Source organism: Sceloporus occidentalis, unplaced genomic scaffold, assembly GCF_023333645.1.
Source record: "Sceloporus occidentalis isolate IW3139 unplaced genomic scaffold, rSceOcc1.0.p SCAF_11, whole genome shotgun sequence".
In the NCBI taxonomy this organism is placed as follows: Eukaryota; Metazoa; Chordata; class Lepidosauria; order Squamata; family Phrynosomatidae; genus Sceloporus; species Sceloporus occidentalis.
This window is the reverse complement of record NW_028316991.1, coordinates 3892573-3917288: the sequence shown is the minus strand read 5'-3', so window position 1 is coordinate 3917288 and position 24716 is coordinate 3892573. Positions and strand designations below refer to the sequence as shown.

Genomic DNA, 24716 nt, shown 5'->3' with positions numbered 1-24716 from the left:
GCATTCAGGGCGTCAAAGTCACACGGGCAGTCCTTGGGAAGCTTTGTATTCTTATGATTACATTTGTTGGGATGTTCTGTTGAGGTTGGTTGTTAATGTGACTTCCATGAAATGTGACTAGAAGCATAGGCTGAACAGTTCCCATCCCTGTGGCATTTATAGCGTTGGGATTCTTCTGTATCAGTAATAACACTGAGTTTGCTCTTTATTTTTTAGAAATGGCCTATGAGATCCAGGCTTTACATTGGTGCCACAGGCCAGTTTCTGCACCAGTCAGGCGGGCCGGAGAATCAAGAACAAGAAGAGAAGATCCCGTGATCACAGTGTCCCATCTACACCAGGAGACACCTCTATCATTAATAGCAGTGAAGGCTGTAAGACATTGGAGAGCTGCTGGTGAAAAAGCCTGCTGTTTGAAGTGTCTCTCAACACTACATTTAGATAAGGAGTAACGTATCAAATAAACGAGGGTGTGGAGGGTGTATAAATTTACAGAGATTTATGTTGGCTTACATTAAATCATATTTATGATGCAATATTTTTTTCTAATCCGGGTGATAAAGATGTTTAGAAATATGAAAGACACACAGAATCGTTTTAGTAAGTGACACATTCTACAAGCTCATAGCTGAAACAGGGTCGTTTCCTATCTAACCCGTCAAGAATGGAACTATTTAATTAACCTTATAAAGATATATGTGATTTTATTTATTTCTAAGGGTTCCTGGCTGCTTCTAGTTCAATATATAAATGTATGTTTATTGGTCATGGTGATACTGCATGTGTGTAACGTTAATACTCATTGTACAGCGCTATGGAATATGATGGCGCTATATAAAACAATAAATCATCATAATAACAGTAACAGATTTTATTACAGAACAGTAAAAGGAGAAATAGTCAAACATAAGGAAAGTATCCATATAAATATTTACTGAAATCCCTGCCACATGTGCTGTCTTCCCATGCTTACAAGCCGTTCTCAGATAATAGGACTATATACGATGTATTTATAGTATATTTAAGATTAATAAAAGCTGTTATAGGATTATTACACATTAATCGCATAAGCATTATAGTATGATTTGTATATTATTACAGGTCCATGGAATGGCAATTAAGTATTTTAGTCTAGTGGGCTGTAAAGTTACGCATTCTATAGCCCATTGGTTTATTTACTAAAGGGCAAGTCTGCAGCAGAGCTAAGGTTTCAGCTTCTCTCACCCTCCTATTCACTGTCAAGTTTCTCCAGCAAGAAGGGCTCAGCAGGCCCTGTATAATGCATAATTCAATCTCTGGAGAAGAAATGTTGCTTTTATAATTATACATTATACAGGGCCAAACTAGCTTTTCCTGTAGCAGAACCTTAAAGTGGTTGGTCCTTCGTGATGTATAGTTATGAGTTTGTAGAGCTGAAACCACGTCTCTCTTGCAAACCCTTCTCTCAGCTGTCCATTTAATAAACAGATCCAATTTGCAGACTTCAATAGGATTTTCACACGCTGGTATTTCTGAGAAAGAATGTTCTGCAATGATAGATATCAGTCAGCACATAAAATAATGTAGTTTTTCTTTCATTTTCACCCCAATCTTATTGAATTCTGGATTCAATTCTTTAGCATCTCTTAAGATGGCGTTTCTGCAGATAAGCAATGGATTGTGCTACAGTTACTTGTTACGGTTACTATGATTTATAATCCTTATGCATTTATAGCCGATTTCTGTAGTTCTGAAAGAGTTAAGGTGGATAATCCTTAATACTTTAAAGATGTTGAGTATGACTTTATGAGAAACCTGACCCAAGGCTAGCCAACATGTGTTACTCCGATCACCACAACGTGAAAAGGCATCATGGGAGTTGCAGTCCATCAGTAATTCATGGGCAGGGGCGGACTGGCACTTTAAGGCCAGCAGCCACCTGATGACGTAATTGCAGCCGCACACTACAATTTTGTGATCAAGTAGTCTGCGGTTTGACATATCCAGCCCGTGACTTCAGTGTCTGATCTGCTGCTGGAGGGATCCAGATCTGGTGAATATGGGGCGCTGTCGGCCAGCAGCCCACTGGGCTTTTGCCTGGTGTGCCAGATGTCCAGTCCAGGCTTGTTTGTGGGTCACATGTAAGCTAGCCCTGAGCTAGTATATACTTGTATATACAGAACGTTTTGTTGTAAATTAATGTTCAAATTGAAACTAATTGTATGTAAAGTAACCGGTATCTTCTACTTCCATTATTAGTTGAAAAGTAATATTCTGTATATGTATAAATGAAATTGTCTTGTGTGTCAACACTTTTATATCCGTCTGTTGTAATATATTAAGCTTGTTCGTGACACACTTTTTCTTTGCTTATGAAACTTTTGCTTTTTTTTATTTACTTTGTGTTTTTAAGGAATTTGGTATATCTAAGAAAATTGAATTGTCATGCTCGGCTGGAAGGCTACGCTCTTTCAGTAAAAATATTTGCACTAAATGTACGCAACAATAGGTCAACAATTTGTCATGTTAAGTGTCCTGTCAGACCCAGCACAATGGTCTCCATTTACTGAAAGCGATTCCCAGTCACTGAAAGTTTACTTTTTTAAAAATATTTTAAGCATAAAACAGAAAAGGAAATATGTGAAAAAATGTTCGCCTGTTGGAGAAAATCCTGTATCAGGACACTTCTCCCGACTAGGTATGTTGTTGACAAATGGTGATGGCCTTCCTTTACAGAACCTCTGATTAACCCTTATCTTCCTGGCGGGGCATGCAATTTGCTTGTTTTTATCCGTTGGTAGAATGGTTTACTTTTCAACAATGGAACTGTGGACCAGTAAGACCTTGTGTGGCTAATGGCTGTTTAAGGAGCACAGTGACAGGACCTGTTCATGAGTGGTCATCACAAGATCTTTAGGTGCTCACTTCAGGATTCACGACGATGACAACATGTCAAAGGATATTCCTGTTGCTCATAAAACTCTTAGACAGCCAGGTTCCGGTTCCGCTACCATTCTCTCCATGTGACTGATAACGAGGACCAACAAAATCCAAGGGGGTCCTAGTTCCACTGCAAACTTACTATTTCTTTTATTTAAGGGCTTTTTCAGAAGTGGAAATGTAGTATGGAATTGGAATGTATACCTATAGTGGACTTTACTACACAGCATTGCAGTATATCATAGGAATTGTAGTGTTTTCACTTAACACCGATGATACCGGTAATAATTCCATTCCGGTGCCATTTCTGGGATATGTATAAATAAAGGTGTACTTTTTATGTAAACCTCATGGTTTGTGCGCTTTTTTTGTCTTTCCTTCTTATGAATTATTGAATTTACAGATGTTTTATAGAAAGGTAAGAATGCTACAGAATACCTATGATTGACTACACTGCGGTGTCAGGTGATGGAGATATAACATTGAGTGGTGGAAATATAACTTGAAAGTTTTTCAATCAACATAGAAGACTTTCTCCTTGGTCATGTCCCACCAGTACTAAGCTGCTAAGTCTACACGACATCCATACATCGCACTCAGTCAGTAGCCTCCTTGGAAATCTTATGCTGTGAAGGAATCACATGATCATTCTGATATATGAGGCAGTGATCCCCGTTAGTGATCCAACATACCGGTATTAACCACAAACTGTAGCACGGGTATATGAAGGAACCTAAACTAGGCGGCACACTTATCTATGGTGTTCACGGCTCGTCTTTCAATGTGTGTTCACATGCATTAAGTATGCGCTAACATTCCAACATTACGTTTTAGTTGTAAGGAGATCATTAGTTCCATTAGTGAGAAATCTCTCAGTAGAGTCAAGTAGAGAGTTAGAGGATAGCAAGTGCGTTAGGCTATTGTAGGCTACGCATTCCACCAGTTTGGAGGCCAGCGGTAGACGGGGATTAAGGTTTAAAGGAGGATTTCTTTAAGATGGGACAGACGAGAGCATGTTTGAAGGGGAATAAGATCAAGTATGGAGGTAGCAGGGTGGGAGGATTAAAGCACATCCAAAACTTCATCAAGGGATGAGACCGTGGAGGTTCTCACAGAAAGCTGGGGAGAATCCAACACCTTGAACAGTAATGTGACAGATATCACGGAAGCCCAAATGGCATCCAATATTTCTCCCAACATATTGGGGGAACCGGAGAGGTGTTCCCCAAATTGGTTACATTTGAATCCTATGTTGTCAAAGATCACAGAAATGCTGAGTGATACATTCAGCAGGGTAGGTGGGACAGCAGCTTAAACACTCTGGATCAATTATCCCCCTGAAGCAATAAAATGGCTAGTACTTTACAGAAAAAAGTGGCAACATTATTATTTATTGTTTTATAAAGCGCCATCAAATTCCTTAGATCTGTACAATGGGTAGACAGGACACAACAAGTAGATAACATTTTGACTTATAATACAACAGGAGAGGAGTTGTTCTAGCTTGAATAACGAATAACATTTGCAGATCCCACTATTTTGATTATTAACTGACTGTGACCAGCATTAGCCTTCTTTTTTGTATGGGAAACAAAAATAAGCGAGGTTGGGGAGAAAAAGTAACCAAATAGCGGTAGAATCAGCGCTATCATAAGCGGCCATGTTTGTTTAGGGCAGACAATTCACAAACGGAATGAGGTAGATATTTTAGAACAGGGGACTACATCTCCCATACTCCTCAGCCAGCCCCTTAGCTGAAGGAGCATTATGGGAGATGTAGTCCTGCAGCAGCTGGAGGGCCGCAGTTTGAGAACCCCTGTTTTAGAATATTAAAAACTGCAACAAAAAAAAACGTTTAACTACAGCTATAACGACAAAACAACAACTTCACTTAAAAGCACTGACACACTTAACAATTTAGTTACACCTTAAGCTTCTTGTGCCCTCTTTAAAAATGGAAGATGCAGCAACGTAGACTCTCTGGCTTGTAGGTGAACTCTATGGTGCCGGCGCATGTAACCACGGCGGGAGCGGGACAGCTTCCTCTTTCGCCGAGTGTCTGCTGCAGGTAGGATGTGGGGCCGAGGGCTGCACTGATTTCTCTTCGGAAGGCCGAGCGGGTGAAGCGCGTTCCGTTATTAGTATCTCGCCCGACTTTTTAGTAACTACTCCTGTGTCTGGGTTTATCGATTTGAAACGTTCCCAGTGTGCGATCATAGAGCGCTGCTCGGTGGGTGATGCGGGTTAGATAACTGATTTGTGCCTTCATTGTGTTACACGTTGGGGGTTTCTCAGTTAACCCATTGAAACGCTTATCAAGTAGCTATGGTGCTGGGCGGACTCCCGCTTCATTAACATATCTGTAAACCGACCCTGATCAGCTATTTAATTGTGTGCATGTATTTCATACGTGTGTGCGCATATATATATATATATATATATATATATATATATATGTGTATGTATATATAATCTCCATTGAAAAGTTTTGAGTCACTTTAAGTTCATGGGGAAACGAGCACATGTCTAACTGTAGCGCAATTGCCAAAGGCTTTCCATTTCATTCATTTTAATTTGGATTATCCCACACAACGTGTCAGAACACGAGTGATGGGAGTGATAAAGGGACATAGGAGTGATGGGAGTGATAAAGGGTCTCTGTATGCCTGTGATGAGATTCCATTAAAAATCGTCTGTTACCAGTTACAATAATTTAGTTTTACTGACTACATTGTATTTATGTCCCAGTTTTTTATATTAATGGACAAAATTTGCTTTCCTTTCAAAAACAAGGTGACTCTAAAATGTTGAATTGTAATGTGTATTTATATATGTGTGTGTATATATATATAGTGTGTGTATATACGAGTAAACACCAGTTATACCTACACTGTACTTAAAATAGCCGTCACAGCATTACCCCTTGCTGTTTCAGATCTTCTACAGATGCATTATAGCACCTGGCTATTTCTTTGTGAATATGGCATGGGATAGTTTATTTTCCTGAATCCTCCTGTTACAGCCACATCGAGAGTCCGGCTTATCGTGCACGGATTGTCCTGCTCTGGACGTCAAACAATCAATATAGTTTTTAATGTTCTTAAGTTACGTTGGCTTCATAAATCATTCTGACAGACTTGTCTAAATGGTGTGATTAATGCGTGGCTTGACTGAGAGCTGGTGGCCAGGCTTTGGTGACCCTGACCAAGTTCCTGCTGCCTTCACTTTCTAATGGCCATCTGGGCTTATGTGTATGTAGTCCCAAAGTGTGACCGAAGCCAAGCAGTCTGACCCGGCATTGAGTCAGCTGTCTGAGTTTTCTGTCTGTCATGCAGAGACCATGTGGTGTCTTTTAACCTTGGTCTATTCTCCAAAGAACTGGGCACATAAGTCGTATGATATTTGGCCATGAGGTCCATGGTTAGTGTCAGCAGGTGATCGTGTTCGTGAACAGCATGTCTAGAAATAGCAATATCTTGCTTGTGCTAAACAGAACATCTTTGAATGGATACTTGGTAACAGGTACTGCGCATGCACAGCAAAATAATCTATGCCTGCCAGTATGTGTATATCTAAAAACAATCCTCCTTGGGTTTCAAAGTAGTCAAACGTTATGACTTCTAGATGGTTTAGGACGCAAAGTATCGGCTTTGATTCCTAACCTGATATGTTGTTTCCCTTCTCTCTGCGCATGTTTGGCATGTATTTATAGCTCACTATTTATTATTTGAGAGATTTGGTTCTCAAAGAAAGTAAGGATTGTTGTTCCTGCTTATCTGACATATATATTTTTCTATGTAGGGTTAACATGGAGTTGCTTAGAAGCCAGTCCAGTATTTCGAAGGCTTCTGTGGCCGCTTTGACATGTCTCGCTAAAGGTAAGTAACATGTTTCGTCTAGAATTGTATCATGTAAGCAGTGAGAAGACTAAATCTGGTAAAGATGCCTTTATTAAACTCAATTGGGTTATATTGCCAATGTAGAGATTACTGCGATCTCCTGAAGAGTCCTAAGTAAATCTCACAGGCTTAGCCCGTAGTTCTGATTTGAACCAAACACTCATTTATGGCAGCGCTGATGGTTTAAGTTGTGTGGAAAGTTCTTTAAACTATTAAAGGTCTAATAGTATTTATCTGTTGTCAGAACCTCTGCGTTGTATGACCGGTGAAAATCAAGCTTCTCTATCCGCCAATAAACCAGGTGTTTGCAACGGCTGAAGAAGGCAGCTACAAAGACCTGAGCGTCCGGATCAGAACCTAAGGTATGTCAAACTAAATGAGACGGGTACATGGGCACACACTGCTGGATAATATCGTCTCCGGCACAATGATGATTCTTTCCAAGCCGTTTACCCATCTGATTGATGAGGTGATGACACTTGAAGTCTGATGCCATATACGATCTTACTGGTTTTTATGATGGGGCTTCCGGGAGAGTCTGAACCACTTCCAGACCAAAGAGCAGTGTTTGTAGACATTTAAGTTCCATGATGCCCTCCTTTAGGGGGTTGTGCTTTCCTGACAGTGCAGCAAAATGGGGGGGGGGGGGGAATGGGGGATTTCAGGTATGTTCACAGGAACATGCATGAAACAAATGACACCAGTAAGATATTGGTGTGTCTTTATGGTCTAAAGCTGTTCCTGTACATACTGGGAAACATCGGGTTTTCTTGCGTAAATATGAATGTTTGAGGGTTTTGTTCAGGCCACCCATGCTAACTTAAGTTTTTTTTGTTTGTTTGTTTGTTTTTTTCTTTCTGAATATTTTAGATCAGGCGATCTTCTAATGGAGAGCCTCTTGTCCTCAGAGGTACGTACAGAACATTTCTCCTGCTTGAATGTAGTAGCTGAGAACATGCTAGTGATATGGTGACCTGGGCTTCTGCCTCCACCAAAACCACGATAGTGTAAAGAATGTCACAAAATATTTTTAGTGGCAGTCATAATATTTTAGTTGCTTGAATTAAAGTAAAATGGAGACTAAAGACAGTCATTACAAAACCTGACCTCTGTCCTGCCTAGAAACCATGAACATTAAGAGGAGGAAACTATCTTATCCTGCCGTTAAATAAATGGCTGGATGCTTAGGGTTAGTCTGCTGTCTCCTGCTGGCGTCATTGTGATGATTACCAATTGCCGTTTACCCAACAGAATGCTTGTGGTGATACTCTTATAATCTGAAACGATGCTGGCACGCTTGTGTCCTTTCTAGATTCATTCTTGCTGCTCAGCTTCTGTGTTTAACTATTAAATATATTGTTACAGCAGAGATCAGTATTCATGTACTGAATATGGACTTGTTAGGGATCATGAATGACTGGAGTCTTCAGGAAAGTTTGAAATCCACATAGAAGTGAGTGATTCTATATTATACATAACTGTATCTATACCACATTAGATCCTATGGCCTGAATGTATTCACTTATGGGGGGGGAGGGGGTCCCTTCCCTCTACAAACAAATAGTGTTTCCGCTATAAATGGGGGTAGGACTGTTCTCCTCTTACCGGAGCGCTCAGTAAGTTATAAAGTAAAACGTGCGTCACAAATTACTATGGGTTGGCTTTTTTTCCTCGGCAAGTCTGGCACAATGATGATTACCGTATTTTTCGCTCCATAAGACGCAGTTTTTTTCCTCCCAAAGTAGGATGAAAAATCAGCCGCGTCTTATGGAGCGAAGATGCAGGCAGGGAGGGGGGGGGGGGCAACGATATACCGTATTTATCGGCGTATAACACGCACTTTTTTAACTAAAATCCGGAGCTTAAACCCTACCTGCGTGTTATACGCCGATAAATCCGGGGTCGCAACTGAGGCAGGCGGCGGCGGCGGCGGCGGCGGCCGCCAGCAGAGGAGTCCTGGATTTCTGCCAGTCAGGGGGGCCCAAGGGGTGCCGAGCGGTTGCTGAAGACAACCGCTCGGCAACTCTCGGGCCCCCCTGCCTGACAGATATACAGGAATCCTTTGCTGGCGGCGGCCGCCGCCACTGCCGCCTGCCTCAGCGCTTCAACTCCTGTGTTGGAAGCGTTTGTCTCGGGTGCCGGCGCTTTACGCTGGGCGCCGGCATATGACGTCAGACGCCGGCGCTCAGCAGTGAAGCGCCGGCACCCGAGACAAACGCCTCACGCTTCCAACACAGGAGTTTAAGGTAAGTGACCGGGGCGGGGGGGGAGATCCTGAGAAGGGGGGGTTAGGGAGTTAGAGGGGAGATCCTGAGAAGGGGGGGTTAGGGAGTTAGAGGGGAGATCCTGAGAAGGGGGGGTTAGGGAGTTAGAGGGGAGATACTGAGAAGGGGGGTTAGGGAGGGAGGTCTTACTGTGTGTGTCTTACTGTGTGTGTGTGTGTCTTACTGTGTGTGTGTGTGTCTTACTGTGTGTGTGTGTGTGTCTCACTGTGTCTGTGTGTGTCTTACTGTGTCTGTGTGTGTCTTACTGTGTGTGTCTTACTGTGTTCATAGCTTATTCAGTTATTGTAATAAATATTTTAGCCCATTTTTTAGCTCAAAATATTTTTTCCTTTTTTTTCTCCTCTAAAATCTAGGTGCGTCTTATCAGCAGGTGCGTCTTATAGAGCGAAAAATACGGTAATTATTGCCGTTTACCCAACAGAGTGTTTGTGGTGAGACATTTACAATCTGAAATGCCAGCTTTAATTCTATTGTATGGTAAATCTGATAGTTTCTGCTCTTACACTATACATTTTTTTTCGCCCCGCACAGGTTCCCGGAACAGCAGCCGTATCCTTGATCTCCAGGTACACTGAATATTTAGCTTTGTGTTAATTTATCAAATAGTCAAGGCTGGCTTTTGTCATTTTTAGATCGGGGGCTAGACTGCTGACTGGGAGCGGCCACGGCACTTTAAAGAAAACCCCTTGCCACATGTAATCTGGCCTTAAAGTGGTAGATGCCTTCCCACCGCTCATGGCGTGTAAAGTGAAATTGCCCGTTTCTCTGGCTTTTATGATGATTTTTATATTGCCGTTTACCCATCTGAATGGAAAGTGCTGATAATTGTATATATCTGAAAAGCCAATGTTTAGTCACCAAGTGCCTGTTTCAGTGGCAGATGATGCATTAATGTATCCGCTGTAGTGACCTAACTTTTCATTGTTGATGGGGTCTCTTTTTTTTGTTTAAGGGATCAAGCACCTCGGATTAATTTTGTCAACTGCATGGGAGGCTGCAGAGAACCAGCTTGTGGAACAGTGTATGGTTACGGTCTTCTGATGCACCTGAATAGATTGTAAGCTGCTCTTGCAGGGTCCTTGCATTTGTTTTTGGTACGGGCTGTTACTTGTTCTGGCGGACATGCTCTGTATGCGATGTGTGAAACAAACTTAGAGACTGGACAGAACATGCTAAAGTACAAAAAGGATCCAGTCATGTAAATGCCATCTATATGCTGTTAGGCTAGTCTCTGGGGATGTGTGCAAGTAAAACATCTGATTTATTTTACCATTCTTGGTCACCTTTAACCCCCCCCCCCAAAAAAAAAATTGCCAAATAAAGAATATGCAAAATCCAGCTTGTCTCTTATAAGATCATCACATAAAGTAAAGTTGCTCAATTGTTTTGTTCCATCGCAAATTGGCCGAGTTTGCCAAAAGTGTAAGTTTGCAGGAGAGTTGGGGTTTTGGTGCCCTGACTTCACTATGCGTTAAGGAGTGGCTGAGCTCGCCCTGCAATTGATGATGTGACCTAAGAAATCGTAGTGATATAAATACATTTTATACAGGGCTATGAAAGGAGCGGCAGATGACTGGGCTGTTGCCCTTTCCTTGTAAAGCAAAGTTGGGGATCTGAAAAACAGACGGCTCCATCAAGGCGCATGTGGCATCGGAGCGTCCAGCCCTCACATGTATTAAAGGATCCAGAGGGCCCGAACTTGACAAAGGATAACGCTCTCAAAAGAAATAAAATAAACACAAACCAGACTGAGAAACAAAAAGCACAAGCTTAGCGGTAGCTTTAATAGATTTTACCATAACTGAATTTAAACTAAGCAAGGGCAAATTCACAAACGCAATATACTTCATTTCCACTTATTCTTCACTAATATAAACGGCTGTTCCGGGTCCGTATGTTGAAATGAATTGAAGTAGCTGATGGTGGCACTGTTTCAGATAAACGTCTCTCTGGTACAGATGCGCCTCTTCGTGGAGTTCAGTGGGGAAGAGGGCAGCGGGTGACACAGAAAACACAGAGCCTCCTGAAACGCAGAGATTACTAAATGTCTCTGGGGAATTAGTTTTTTTTTTTTTTCTTGTAATATTTGTTTAGATTTTTCCTATTTCCACCCCCCCCCCCAATTTTTTTTTTTCACAAAATGTTCAAATGAAAGAGCACAAAAAAGAAAAATATACAAACTTAACACATATAATGTATATATATAAAAAAAAACCCCACGTCATTTGTATTTGTTTTGTGGCGTGGCACTGCGAGGAGCAGGTTTTCATCTATATCAGCGCTACTGAACACACGGCGCTTCCTTACGTCCTTCCATCAATAAGACCCCATATAAACCATATTTACCTCAGGTTTTCATTTTCTCTACTTTTTAGCCATTTAGCCCACATTTCATATCTTTGTGGGGAAAATAAATATGACCAACTCAAAGCTCTCTCCATCTGCATTTGTAGATGCAGATGATTTCTCACAGCATCCCAAGATCGCTTATTAGGCTGTTTCTAATTATGTGCTAAAGCTATTTTAACCCCTTTGTGACAATGGCTGATTTTATTTTTTGTAATCTTCGTGACAATGGCTGTTTCAACACGTGTTTAGCTGTAATTTTCTTTCTCGTTTACTAACCCACACAAGTTATATATTCTATCATTATTTTGATTGTATCAGATCATTTACTGACTTTTATTTGAAAAATCTTTTACTCATCTATAAAAGGTAATGAAAAAACCTGCTAAATACATTCTACTATTTGTCATGAGTTTAGAAATGTTTTTTATGGTTTTTTTTGGCTTTTTTCTGCATTCTGGGGCTATAAGTACAGGTAGTGTTTTGCTATTTCGAAACCATTTTTTCCAAATCTGGTAATTCTTCCCCCATGTGCTATTTGGTACATCTTTGAAGCCGGCCAATGCGATTTACCCCATCAAACCATATATATTTTGAAGACTAGACACCCAGGGGGTATTTCAAATGCTAGTATTTTAACTCTTTCCATGCACTAATTCTACCCCCAGTCTTTGTCAAACGTTGTGGTAGTCATTTTTTTCAACACATTTTATTTAGGTATGAATTTACAGCTGTTGGTATATGCCACTGTCACACAACACCCCAATATGTGTTCAGCAGCATCTCCCGAGTACAGTGATACCACCCATGCATGGGTTTGGGGGCTAAAAAGATATATTTGGGACGTGTGCATTTTTCTAAATTGAAAATTTGACATGTGGTCATCCTGTGTTAATTGGGACATTGTTGAACCCAGCCAATTTAATTTACCCCATCAAATCATACACTTTTTAAAAGTAGACACCCCATGGGCATTTAACATGCCAGTATTTTAACTCTTTCCATGCAAAATTGTTTTAAGATAAGGCGCTAGTTTTAGGACTTATTCATAAAAATATTTTTATATATATATATATATATATATATATATATATATCATTTTTTTGGTCCTTTTTTTTTTTTTTTACATTTTTTGGAACCGGAAGGTGACATCAGTGGGAAATTATTTTTACATGTTACCATTTTGTTAACTACTTTTTTTCTTATTTTTTTTTAAAATTTATTTTACTAATCACATTGTAATTAGAAGGCTGGGCTCCATTGACTTGCATGGTTGAATGCAGTACCTGTATTTAACCTGCAAGGGGGGCCAGAGTTCTCCGGAGGGTCTGGAGAGACCTAATTGGAAACGTTTTCAACTTTTTTTTTTTAAGAACAGGCTGCCATCTTGAGAGTGGCTTCCTGGGGTGGGTGTTCGGTGTTGCTGAATGCCTCGTTATCGTTAACGTAGATCGCTTTCTGCACCCGTTTAAAGCCATGACGGTCCTGGCATGTCAATTGTCACTAACTGGATGTTTGTGCGTGACATGCCCAGACCATCAATTGTCATCAAGGGGTTAAAGGCCACAGACGCGTGTATAATAAAATTTGCATTGCTCCTAGACAATATTGGAAAGTTCATATGTAGCAAACCTAACTCAGGTTTCCTATTCAAATTAACTCTAGCCAGCATTTCAATATAGTCAAATAACCTGTCTAATGTGGATTTATTATCAACACATCCCCGCCAGATATGTAAATACGTACCTTCCTTTAAACCACAGCGCCAACATTGTGCACTGATACCCGAACACATCTTAACTAGAATAGTAGGAACAAGGTACCAGCGTGATGTAACTTTATAGTGAGTTTCAACTAACGATAAACAGTACTTTAGAGGTCTTATTAAAAGCACTAACCCATTCTTCTTGAGCCAGCTCACAATGAAGGTCTTTTTCCCATCTACTAATCCTGGAGAAGTATAAATTGGCCTTCCCATACTCTAATTATTCCATTGGTTTTAGCTAGAATTTTTGATACTGTATTTCCACCAAAAACCTTCCGCAGTCTATCATAGGTAGGTAAATTGTCATTAGTTAGATGTTTTTGTAAACAATTTTTAACTCTTAAATATGTAAAAATCTCAAAACTAGGGATTTGGAATTTCTGAGACAATGATGAAAAAGGGATTATTGTTCCATCTTGTAGTATTTGGTTCAACTCTAGAATATCTATATTTCCATCTGTCTAAGGACAGGTCTGGAACATTCTGCTCTAAGACCGATAATTTAAGAAAAACCGGCAAAGAATATTTCACACCAAGGGAAACTTTAAGTTGCTCCTGTGCCACCAAGATGTTTTCTTGTAGAATATTATTTTCAATGGATATAGCTGATTACTTTCAACTCTGTATATTCCAAATAACCCTACACAGGTCTTTAACACCCAGGGCTTTTGTTTCAATAATGTACCAACCATCTTCTTTTACTAGATCTGAGATCTATAGATGTGTGTTAACATATTAGCCAAATATTGATATTTTATTCTGGAGAAAGCCAGCCCACCCGAGATAATACCTTTTGACTCAAACAAGGCTTATTACCTCTCCAATTAAATGGAGAAAAACTTGTTTGTATCATAGCCAACCAGCTACTAGGGATTTAAACCATCTAGAAGTGGTAATTCCATTTGTGTATAATATAAGAATTTACAACATGGATCCTGCCCCACCAGGACAGCCCCAGATGTCTCCAATCTCTCAGTAATTGGTTGGTATGCTTCAGTACAAAAATTGGTTTCCATCGTTTTTGGGGGGTATCTTGTAATATCTATCCATAGATAACTAAAACTGTTTTTAGCCCAAAGAAAATTAAAATTATTATTAATAAATGATGTTGCCTCAGCGCCAATACAACAGCCAAACAGTACCGTTTTACTAATATTTAATATTAATAAAAATATATATTAATAAATAATGATTAAAGTTTGAGTGGTGGTATGAGAGCAGCTTTGTATTTGGATGTTAAGGGCATAGTTAGCAATACCTCATACGCAAAGCAAAACTCTTACCGTGCTTGACAGTGAGTGAGACTTCAAACAACAGAATGCCAATAAGTGCGTCCTCCTCCGTCACCTCGCATCTCAGACTGAGTTTTGCATGCGCCTCCGACAACGAAAACCTAAAAACATTTTGGAAATAGTTAAAATGTCTCATTTCTCCTGCAAGGAGGGCAGAGTTGTTACTGGTAAATCAAATATATCTGGGGTGGCCTGGGGCAATTGCCCCCTGGACTTCTCTCAGTTAAAGATGTTTGACCGCTACCATAAGCCTTATGCTGGGTTCTACTTTCAGCCCACATACAGACAGTAGGGAGTTTAGATAAGAAGGGCATGTTGTTTTTCAGGTTGGTTTATTATTGGGCTGCCTTTCTGGAATTGACTCCCAGGATGAATGATGGAAGCCTCCCCCGGTTATATCACCATTATCCATTACACATGGCCAATAGGTGCCTCCAGATGCTGGTCCTTCATAATGCATAATAGTGCAGAGGTGAAATGTAGCAATTTATTTTATTGTATTTTATGTAGTTATGGAAGGAACCCTAACCTTTTACTGCATCAGGGTCCAACCATGTCACACACTATGGTGTTCATTCACTAAAGGGGGAGCTGACGGAGAGTTGCAGTTTCAGCTCACCACTTCACATTTATGTTATGAAGGGCCAGCCCCAATGAGTTTCAGCACCAATGATCTCGGATAGCCATGTATAAATCATATTTAAGTTCATAGGAATTCATGAAAGTTTCCTCACTGATATTGAACTGTGCAGGACCATCTCAACCTCGCTGTCATAATTGACAGTGAATTAAGGGAGTTGCAACTACGACTACTTGCAACTCTCATACCAACGTCTGCCCCATTATGAATTACGATCACCCACATACAGACCATAATCTATAACAGCAGGGCCCACTGAAATGTAAATAAAAGTAGACATAAAATATCTATTGTGCACAATACTTACAAATGCCTCAGTGCAGACGTGGACATTTTAGACCCGTGCATATCCGATCGTACCCTCCGACTTGCCAAATAATAACTGTTGATTAGTCTTTCTGCCCTGATGCTTATGGTAGCATTTAAATTCCTTGCATAAGCAATAAGCTAAATTAATACAAAAATTTAACTTAAAATTAACATGAATGTTCTATCCCTTATGCATGAATATAGCGATCCCCTAGTAAATTCATGGAGTATGTTAGATTTGTGTTTTGCTTATTCATGTTGCTGGACCCCCAGATACATTAGACACTCTTAATGCTGAAAGGAAATGTCCCCACAATGTCCTTGCTGGTGGCCTCTGGTTGCAGGCAATCATTTTAGGCAGATTACTAAACGAGGCGCTAGTGCTGGTCACAACTCTTTTGACTTATCCCCTTCCCTGAATACTGGCAAATATGGCCATAAGCATGTTCCCCGAGGCACATCTCTATACTCTGCCTTTTCGTAGTCCTGTGTGGTGAAGCAGCGGGATGCTGTCCAGTCGGAGGCTGCTGGTCCTCCACCTCTGCTCAAGCTTTGTTGGACAAGAGGAAGAACCGGATGACTCTGGGAAGTGTCATTGATGTAAACCAACATGCCAAATGCATTCGCAAGAGTTGAAGGCAGAACACTTAAATCCTATAAGACGAAAAAGTATAATATTATTAAATACGCATCAGGAAGGGCCTCATTTGGGAACAGATGACTCTGTTCGCAAATAAGGCCCTGACCTGAGAAGCATAACTAACTATTGTTACTAACGGGTGACATATGGCACTAGAGCGTATCAGGTCACTGTCAAAACTAGGAATGGTAAGTAGGAATTAGTAGCCCGTAGCAGACGTTAGTAGCCATACTTGATATACTGTATATGCATACAATGATTTCCACATGTATAAAAAAAACATTATTTTAGGTTTATAGAAAAAAAACCCTAGAAACGGGTTCTGAGTAATCTCAATGGCGTCCCAGGTTTAAAATCAATCTACAATAAAACTATGACATGGGCTTATTTTTGGCCAGTGTTTCTTCTATGCGTTCTGTTCCAGGGCCCTACACAGTTAAGAGACATACCACTTGGCCGATGAATAGGCTGTCTTTCTGGATCTGTTTCTTTGAGTAGTAATCCACATATGACCAGAAATTGCACTGAACAGGAATAAACATCTGATGGTCCGCATCTTCTCCATACTTTTTTCCAGCAATGAATACGGTGGTGACTCTGCTCTCCAGAACTAAAGCGATGCATTCCTTGTTTATAAATAATTTACGTATTTTGTTTATATAACCTACCATGTATGATTTTCTATATACTTCTACTCTCAATCCACCCTACCATTTTCCTATCAATCACGTGCAGTTCTACTTTTGTCATACCCTTTGAAAATATGTATTGTAACAAGTGCTGTGTACCATCCTGGTGCTATATAAATAAAAGTACTAGTAATCATAATAATGTATTCTGGGTCACTTATCTAGGAATAACACAAATAGAGCTAATATACATGCTCTGCTAATGGTAAATGTTAAACTTACCTGATTGTAGATGGTCAAGTTTATCTTTTTTATGCAGATTTATATCTCCTATGAAGCATATGCCTCCTTTGGCTATCAGCGCACTACAAGCATGGACGCGAGCAGTTCCTGTTCCATGATCGTCTTTGGATATTGTAGCAAATATATCATTGGATGAAAGATGGCGCACCCCACGCGGCACCAGGCAAAGGCTGTAACTCATTAGTCTAAAGCGGAAGAAGCTTCTAGTCATTAGGATACAAACATTCCCCATCTAGAATAGTGAACACCTTGGTGTAGGTATAACAGTCCACAATCAGTTGGCCGGTCATGGTCAAGCTATGGCGTAGCAATCGACCAAACTGTCAAACCAAATTATTTCTGGCAACCTCAATAAATAACACAATTCAAATCACACACCCATGGCATAGGAGTTTATTATCAGGAACTGCCATGTTACAACATTACCGTGTGTGTTTCTAATATATATATTATTGTGTTTTTACTATAATAATAATTATTATCCCACAGCAATATTACATGGCAATAACACATATAAAGAGAGAAGCAGTAAGAATGATATGCTCACCTATCTATAATCAGTGTATCACTTGTTACAACCAGGACATCTAAAAAGTTTCCGTTCTCTCTGTCCTCGCTGCATGTCTGTACAAGACTGAGCAAGATGCATAGTTTTAAAGTATTGTATGTACCAACGGGGACAACTTGCGATGCAAAGACATTAGCAAGAATGCCTGTGAAAATCCATGGGGAGCTTAAAGTCGCGGAATGGAGATTATGGAATATGCCATTTATGGCTGGTGGACCTAGTAAATACAAAAGATTTGAAATAGTATTGCTTTTATAACCTTCACAGACTGTCAGATATTAATATCAACTGGATTATTACACAAAAAGCCAATTTCTTCTCAGAGGTGCATGGGGTCAGCCGGTCATGTATTCTGGTCTTGGCCTAGGCCAGGAGGTCCGGGGTAATAAACACTCTGCTGCATAATAGAGCAGGGGTCAGATTGCCGTTTAGGTGACCAGACACTCAATGCACCGCTGCACCGTGGGGAGATTAGGGACTATGCGCAAGAGGCATAACAAAAAATCTTACGCCCTTTCTTTCTTCATATCCATGCATTTGTGGATCGAAATGCTTGTGCTCCTGAATATGTCATTTTACATGAACAAAATTATGTGCAATTGTTTTATTATACGATATTCAAAACCAGGATGCAGGTCGCCCTCTCGGAGGCTGTGCCTTTCAGCACAGACTTAATTATAAATGGCACAGTGCGCCTCTAATATACAGCACAGCACCATTTATGCTGTGGGGGGGGGGTCTGGGGGCACTGTCTGGTTGGGTCTAGGGCGACCCCAAAGGTAAATATACCACTGAGATGTGAGTTTATAAACTTGCACAAGTGAATTCAATATTTCAAGTATAAATCACGTTCATATATCCCACGTGCTACAGAATAGCATTTTGGATGATGTGGCAACCCTGTGTCAATAGTGTATAAGAAAAAGAGATAGTAATCAAAAATCCTTTCTCCTACTGTATATTTGCCTACACTAAATAGCTAAAAAAGCTATGCTTCCAGGTTATTGTTAATTTCATAATTGCTGCGGGCACCCTATAAATAACATGTAATAATAATAATAAGCAGACATTTGATGCTCTTTGTGATTTATGAAGCCACTCACTTTCTGCAATAAATTGATGTATATTATTGGCCTCTATACAGACCGTGACCTGAGAACCAGCGAGGCCACATACTGGAATTCCAACAACTCTATACCTTCCTCCAATTTTCATTTTATCAATTAGTTCATCTAGGAAAGAAATAAGTACAGTATATTAACATAAAAGAACAATAAATGCAGAGTTTTCACCAACTTCATTTTACATTATAAAAGGGCTGACCCAGTGAGCTTATGCTTCATTAATAACTTTGATGGCCCTGTAGAATGCATATTTAAATGGCTGAAAGTCTCCTCGCCATTAAACTATGCATCACGCAGGGACAGCTCAGCCATACTTGCTGGGGAGACATGCTCAGTTTGGCCCTTCATGTAAAACAAAGATGCGGGGTGTTAAAATACTATTCTCCTGCAAAGTTACACCTGAAAAAACACTCACTGTTTAATACGGAGTCAGATTTGTGCAGAAAATCTAAATACTTCATATAAAGACAATGATGGACAATTTCTTGGTGTTCAGTCATCAGGGTCCTTAGTCTGTCACCTCCACCCTAATGTACGTATGTCATGTTATGTAGGCTCGTCCTTTGTCCGTTACCGATCCAGATGTCTTACTAACGAACATTAAATCTGTTTCTGCTGATTTCTTGTCCCTGTTACTATATATATAAAACCCCAAGTCCATATATATATATCCCTGAACCATCTCCATGCCGGCTTTATGCTTTCACGTTACTGCTTGCATTGTCTGATTTGACGTCTTGAATTAAAATTACTACTATGTCCCAATGTCTGGCACCTATCGCCTACTGTATGTATGCCATACCTATGGAAAACCCAGGACTTTTATCACAAAAATGATGCAGCTGCTCCGTAAGAAAACATTGAGTAGCTCCCAGAAACACAAAGAAATGTGTAAAGATTCTGTACCTCATATTTTTGTATCTCATAGACTAGTTCATTTACCAATGTGCAGTCCTGTCCAGCACACATTCACCAATAAAAGATATTAAGCTCTACATTTGCTGTTCTTTTGAAATAATGCACAAGGGGCTAGATAGGTTTTCTCTGTTTTATTGCAAGAATGACTTAAAAAAACCTTATGAAAATATTTTCTGTTTCAAAACAGCAATAGTTGTAATCCAATGCTTGTCTGTGTGTTTTCTAGCTCTGTTTCCCTAGGCCAGTCTACCAGACCGCTTATGGTAAAGAACGTAGAAAGTAGGTAAGTAAAGGTAAGTAAAGGTAGGTAATGTCACGACAACCTACCTCCGGGTCTGCAGATAAAAGAACTTTACAGCCCTATATTTAATGATCAAATATCAATAGTTACTTGATATAAAATTTCTGAAATAAAGGAAACTTCTCAAACTTACCTCTTACAAATACAGCATATGACTGTAAACGGTAATGGCAATTTCTCCCGGATCCTTGGAAAATGCGCAGTGCCTTGGAGTCGATTAAATCAAATACCTGTTTATCTAATCATCACAAAGATCACAATGTTACTTTTATGCAACTATGGTAACTTGGTTTAAAAATGGCATTGTTTGATGAAAAGAAATTGTACGTACCCCCAAGAACTCGATATTTCATGTCTTCTTTGAGAGGCGAGGCACATAAATCGCAAACAAAATCGTTTCTCATGGTTGCTGACTCCGTGGCCCCTGGTATATGCACTCGTATGTACCGGAATCCTAACACAAATGTTCAGGTGGACATTGTGAAGATTCTGTGTGCTTATAGTGAGCCAAAAAGTTGCAAATACCCTTCAAATGTAGGTATATGCAAATACGCCATATCACATATCTGTGGGTAAGTGATAAAGAGGCGACAACACCTTGTGTCTTTATATGTATGTTTTCGACTTGTGAATATTGGCATAAGCGTATTTTATTTCTCCACTTTTTACTGTTGGCTTACATTTTTATCCTTGTTCAAAAATTTTAATGAGTTAAACGTCAAGATACATTGCCATACTAGCGGCAGAGCAAGGGCTGCTCTGTCTAAGCAGAAGCTCATTGGCGTTGGTCTTGGTGCATGCTGGTATCAGTGAGCTGAGATGGTCAGCAGTCCAACCAACCTCCAGGTCATTGAATACATGCCGAGGATTTATTTTACCTTTGGAAAAAGGGCATTTTGCTTCGGAACACAAAAATCTTGCTCCCTGCGTGTATTTAGTCACGGTGGTCATTGCAGTCACCACCCCTTCTAGCACGAAAAACCTGCGAGACGTGTAATCCAAAGGGAAGTCGGTGAGGCTTAGGCGATAGCCGGGTAACTCGGGCAAGTGGGTTAATCTCAGAACCACATGAATCTGATCAGAAAAGAATAGTAAATGTATGAGGATCACATAGCAAGAATTACACAATTACTGTTTAAGACAACATATGTGCGGCAAACATTTCATGTTAGGAGAATTTGACATAACCATACACTGAAGCAACAGTGCCCAAAAATACTTCAACTCTGCAGTCTCAATAATAAACAATTCTCATTATGTTATTTTGCAAGTACTTTGATACGCCTTCTTCAACCTGTAAGAACAATCAGCGCTACAGCGCAATGCCGCCTCTGTAGTGCTGTTTCAGTGCCACTGATTGTCTGCTTGAATAGCATTTGGTGGAGAAAGAGGCGAATGCATATGTGGGGATTCTGCAGAAGGGATTACAGCAGGGGCCACCTGACAATTTAAGGAGATCGGTTAGCTATCATATACACTATATGCAAGTCACAGGTGTAATATAAACATAACGAACAACACACACTTTAATCCTTTTCTGCACATTGCAACTCACTAACTAGCATGGACTGTGTGAGAGGATTCTGTATGTGATGAAACCGCCACTAAATCTGTCTATTTATTAATCTATTCCACCCTGTCACCAGATGAGGAATTCAAGCTATTCTTGAACTCAGAGCAGCCCAATAAGAAATCGTCAGCCCACCTATGTTTAAAGGAAACTTGAAGAGGAGAATTTGAATTTTTATTAATTTTTATCATAATTTTATTATATTTTTATTACATTTTTATTTTAAAGTGCCAGCAGAGTGCTATTACCATGAGTGAGAGAAAAAAAAAAATATAATAAAATGAACAATCTATAAGGTGACACACACGCCATACTGGTACAGAAGGAAAAGATGGTCATGATGTTGCTTTTAGTCTATTAGGAGGTTGAGGGGGAATGACACGGAAGGTGAGACACCGCAAGGGTTGCATTGGAGATCTTCAAGGTGAGCAAAACAGATGCCATCTTTCAGAATGCAAGTTGTGGAGTTTTAGAAAAATCATCCAGTATACATCCAGACTGAGCTGTTTTAGTGAACATATGGGAGTCATTGGGGCCATGGGGCACATACAGATTTACAGAGGATAGCAGGCTAAGGGGTACAGTTATCCCCTGGGCCCCTCTTGATTGAAGACTCTGGGCCGCTGTCTTAATACTTTTGGCGTGTCCTACTTGGAGCAGCAAGGGCTTTAGGCAGCTCTTACACCTTGTCTGGATCCCGCTTGTGCTCCTGTGATGAGCTTTTGATGGATGTTCGTTTGATGGCATATAGCACGCACTTAGCATGCTTTTTTAATTTGGAAGAAACGTCCAAATTCTAAAACTAATTAAAATGTCCATACCCGAACATAAGCCTCAGAGAAACTGACAAAAAAATATCCATATGCAGTAGGATGTAAGTGGCTGTTATTAATTGGTGCCCCTTTTGCTCTTTTTAAGTTTTTTTACTTATTGGTGCTTTCATTGTAATTAAATGGCAGACACTGAAGGAACAAAATACACAGCTGAAATAAATATGTCAAAATGTATCATCAGCACATTTCTAGGTGGTGCAGAGTCTTAAGTCCTCTGGGCACTGCTCACCACTCTTGTACCCATTTGTGTGAATGAACCAGCCCAGTACATTAATACTATTCCATGCGGTTATAATGCAGTTACATCACTCCTCTTACCTGAGCCTCAGTCTGATACTGACCAATCAAAGACAGGGTTCTTACTGCTGTATCACACACCTAACAGCAAAAACACATGCGAATGAATCATAAAATGAAGTATTTTGAATTATATTGATATCCACAATACATATATTATTCTACATAAATATCATACCGACTGAAAAATCTGTGCCGCTCTCATGGGCTCATGCAATATGTAATTTCCCAGAATGGCATTCAGTTCTGTCATATCCATGGGGTTAAGCAAGATTACAAACCGATACACAGCATAACTAAGGCTGGAATCTTTAGAGAGAGAGAGAATACAAAAAAATGTAAGGGTAAAAAACGCATAGTCTTCTGTGAAAGGGCAATCAATCTGCACTAAATTCTAAACTGATTGCAAAAGTGCGAGTAAAAATACAATTTATGTTCCGAGACACTATTCGCTAAAGGACAAGTGTATTCTTTAAAAATGTTGAGAAAAAAAACTATTACCCTTAGGGCAGGGGCGTCCAACGTGCGGCCCTCCAGCTGCTGCAGGACTACATCTCCCATAATGCTCATTCAGCTAAGGGGCTGGCTGAGGAGCATGGGAGATGTAGCCCTGCAGCAGCTGGAGGGCTGCACGTTGGATGCTCCTGCCTTAGGAAGAAGCTGCAGAACAGTGTGATCATGGGCTGGTTGCGGAGATCACAGACGTTTGCGTTACAGATGGCAATCCCAGCTTCCACAGCGAGTACTGAGGTGGAAAGTTCGTCCACAGATTTGTTCTACACCACCGTCTACGGCCATATCCACAATGCCACCTCCAAGCACTCCCCAAATGCTTAGGGGTACACAGTGTGCTAGGACCCCCCTGCAAATGGCATTGCACATACAAACATATACAGTATATACACAAAAAAACAAAAAAAAGTGGTGGTGGCTGAGAGTAGTGAGAATGTATACCCACAGCCCGAACCTGGGCCTATATTAACCTGACTGGTTGTCATAAGCTCACATAAAGCCACATCACTAAATGGACTCTATGCGCAGATATCACGTTTGGAAGCGCCAGTACCGTGGTATCTCTTGCAGTCCTCAATAAACTTTTGGAGACTCCCACTCCTGTCCATGTACTCCAGGGCAGCCTCCCTCATTTCACACGCAGTCTGAGCCCAGCTCATGGCACCAGGCCCCTGTCTGTCACACAGAGCCAAGCCCCTGTCTGTCACATAGCGCCAGTCCCCTGTCTGTCACACAGCGCCAGGCCCCCGTCTGTCACACAGCGCCAGGCCCCCGTCTGTCACACAGCACCAGGCCCCTGTCTGTCACACAGAGCCAGGCCAATGTTTGTCACACAGCACCAGGCCCCTGTCTGTCACACAGAGCCAGGCCAATGTCTGTCACACAGCGCCAGAACTCCTCTCAGTGATCCTCCTTAGAGATTTGGCGGGAAACTCGCCGGCTGGTTAATCAGAGACCTCACGGCTGATCAGAGGGGTATTTACAGACACTGGTGGAGATATACAAAGAATTATCCGAGGCAGTTCTTTGGGGGCATATCTCTGCTACAAGGTTATGGATTTACACATGAAAAACGAACCATGTTTAATTGATTGTTGAAAACAGTGAGAAAATGTGGATAATTTCTGGCCCACAGATACTCGTTTGGCTGGATGTAAATATTGTTTCTTTTTGTAACACCCCAAGGCTTATTCTTGTCTCGACATCCACTTGTGTTTTTTAATAAAACTCACGGCACATTTGTAACATTGCTATTACTGCATGGCGATGTGTTAATGCATGGCAGACGTCTAAAAACAAGCCCATTTTGTTCCAGGTTTTGCATTCTGTACATATGAGCAGATGTTATGTTTGTGCTTTCATGACCCTTTTTTCTATGCCCCCCACTATTATATGATGTTCCTTACAGATCCGATGGGGTATAGGTGCTTTGCTTTTTTGTAAACAGACATATTATCCATACATATAGTACAGCGCTGCACTATATAAAACAAATAATATTCACACGGGAGCAGTATAATGTCACGACATACGCTACACCCTCTCGCACATGACCAGTGCTTAGG

General features: G+C 40.5%; 1 protein-coding gene across 1 annotated transcript; it reads right to left on the bottom strand.

Annotated features, from left to right (window-relative positions):
* Positions 1 to 10959: 10959 nt before the first annotated feature.
* On the bottom strand, positions 10960 to 23783 carry LOC149305454 (minichromosome maintenance domain-containing protein 2-like). The gene is made up of 14 exons (XM_089477454.1): positions 23705 to 23783; positions 22817 to 22947; positions 22660 to 22719; positions 20817 to 21012; positions 20270 to 20392; positions 20072 to 20176; positions 18699 to 18827; positions 17575 to 17812; positions 17007 to 17212; positions 16545 to 16705; positions 15930 to 16109; positions 15454 to 15593; positions 14498 to 14607; positions 10960 to 11126 (listed from the first exon to the last, which is right to left on the bottom strand). The coding sequence occupies exons 1-14, from the start codon at positions 23781 to 23783 to the stop codon at positions 10960 to 10962; spliced, it is 2025 nt and encodes a 674-aa protein (XP_089333580.1).
* Positions 23784 to 24716: the final 933 nt, after the last annotated feature.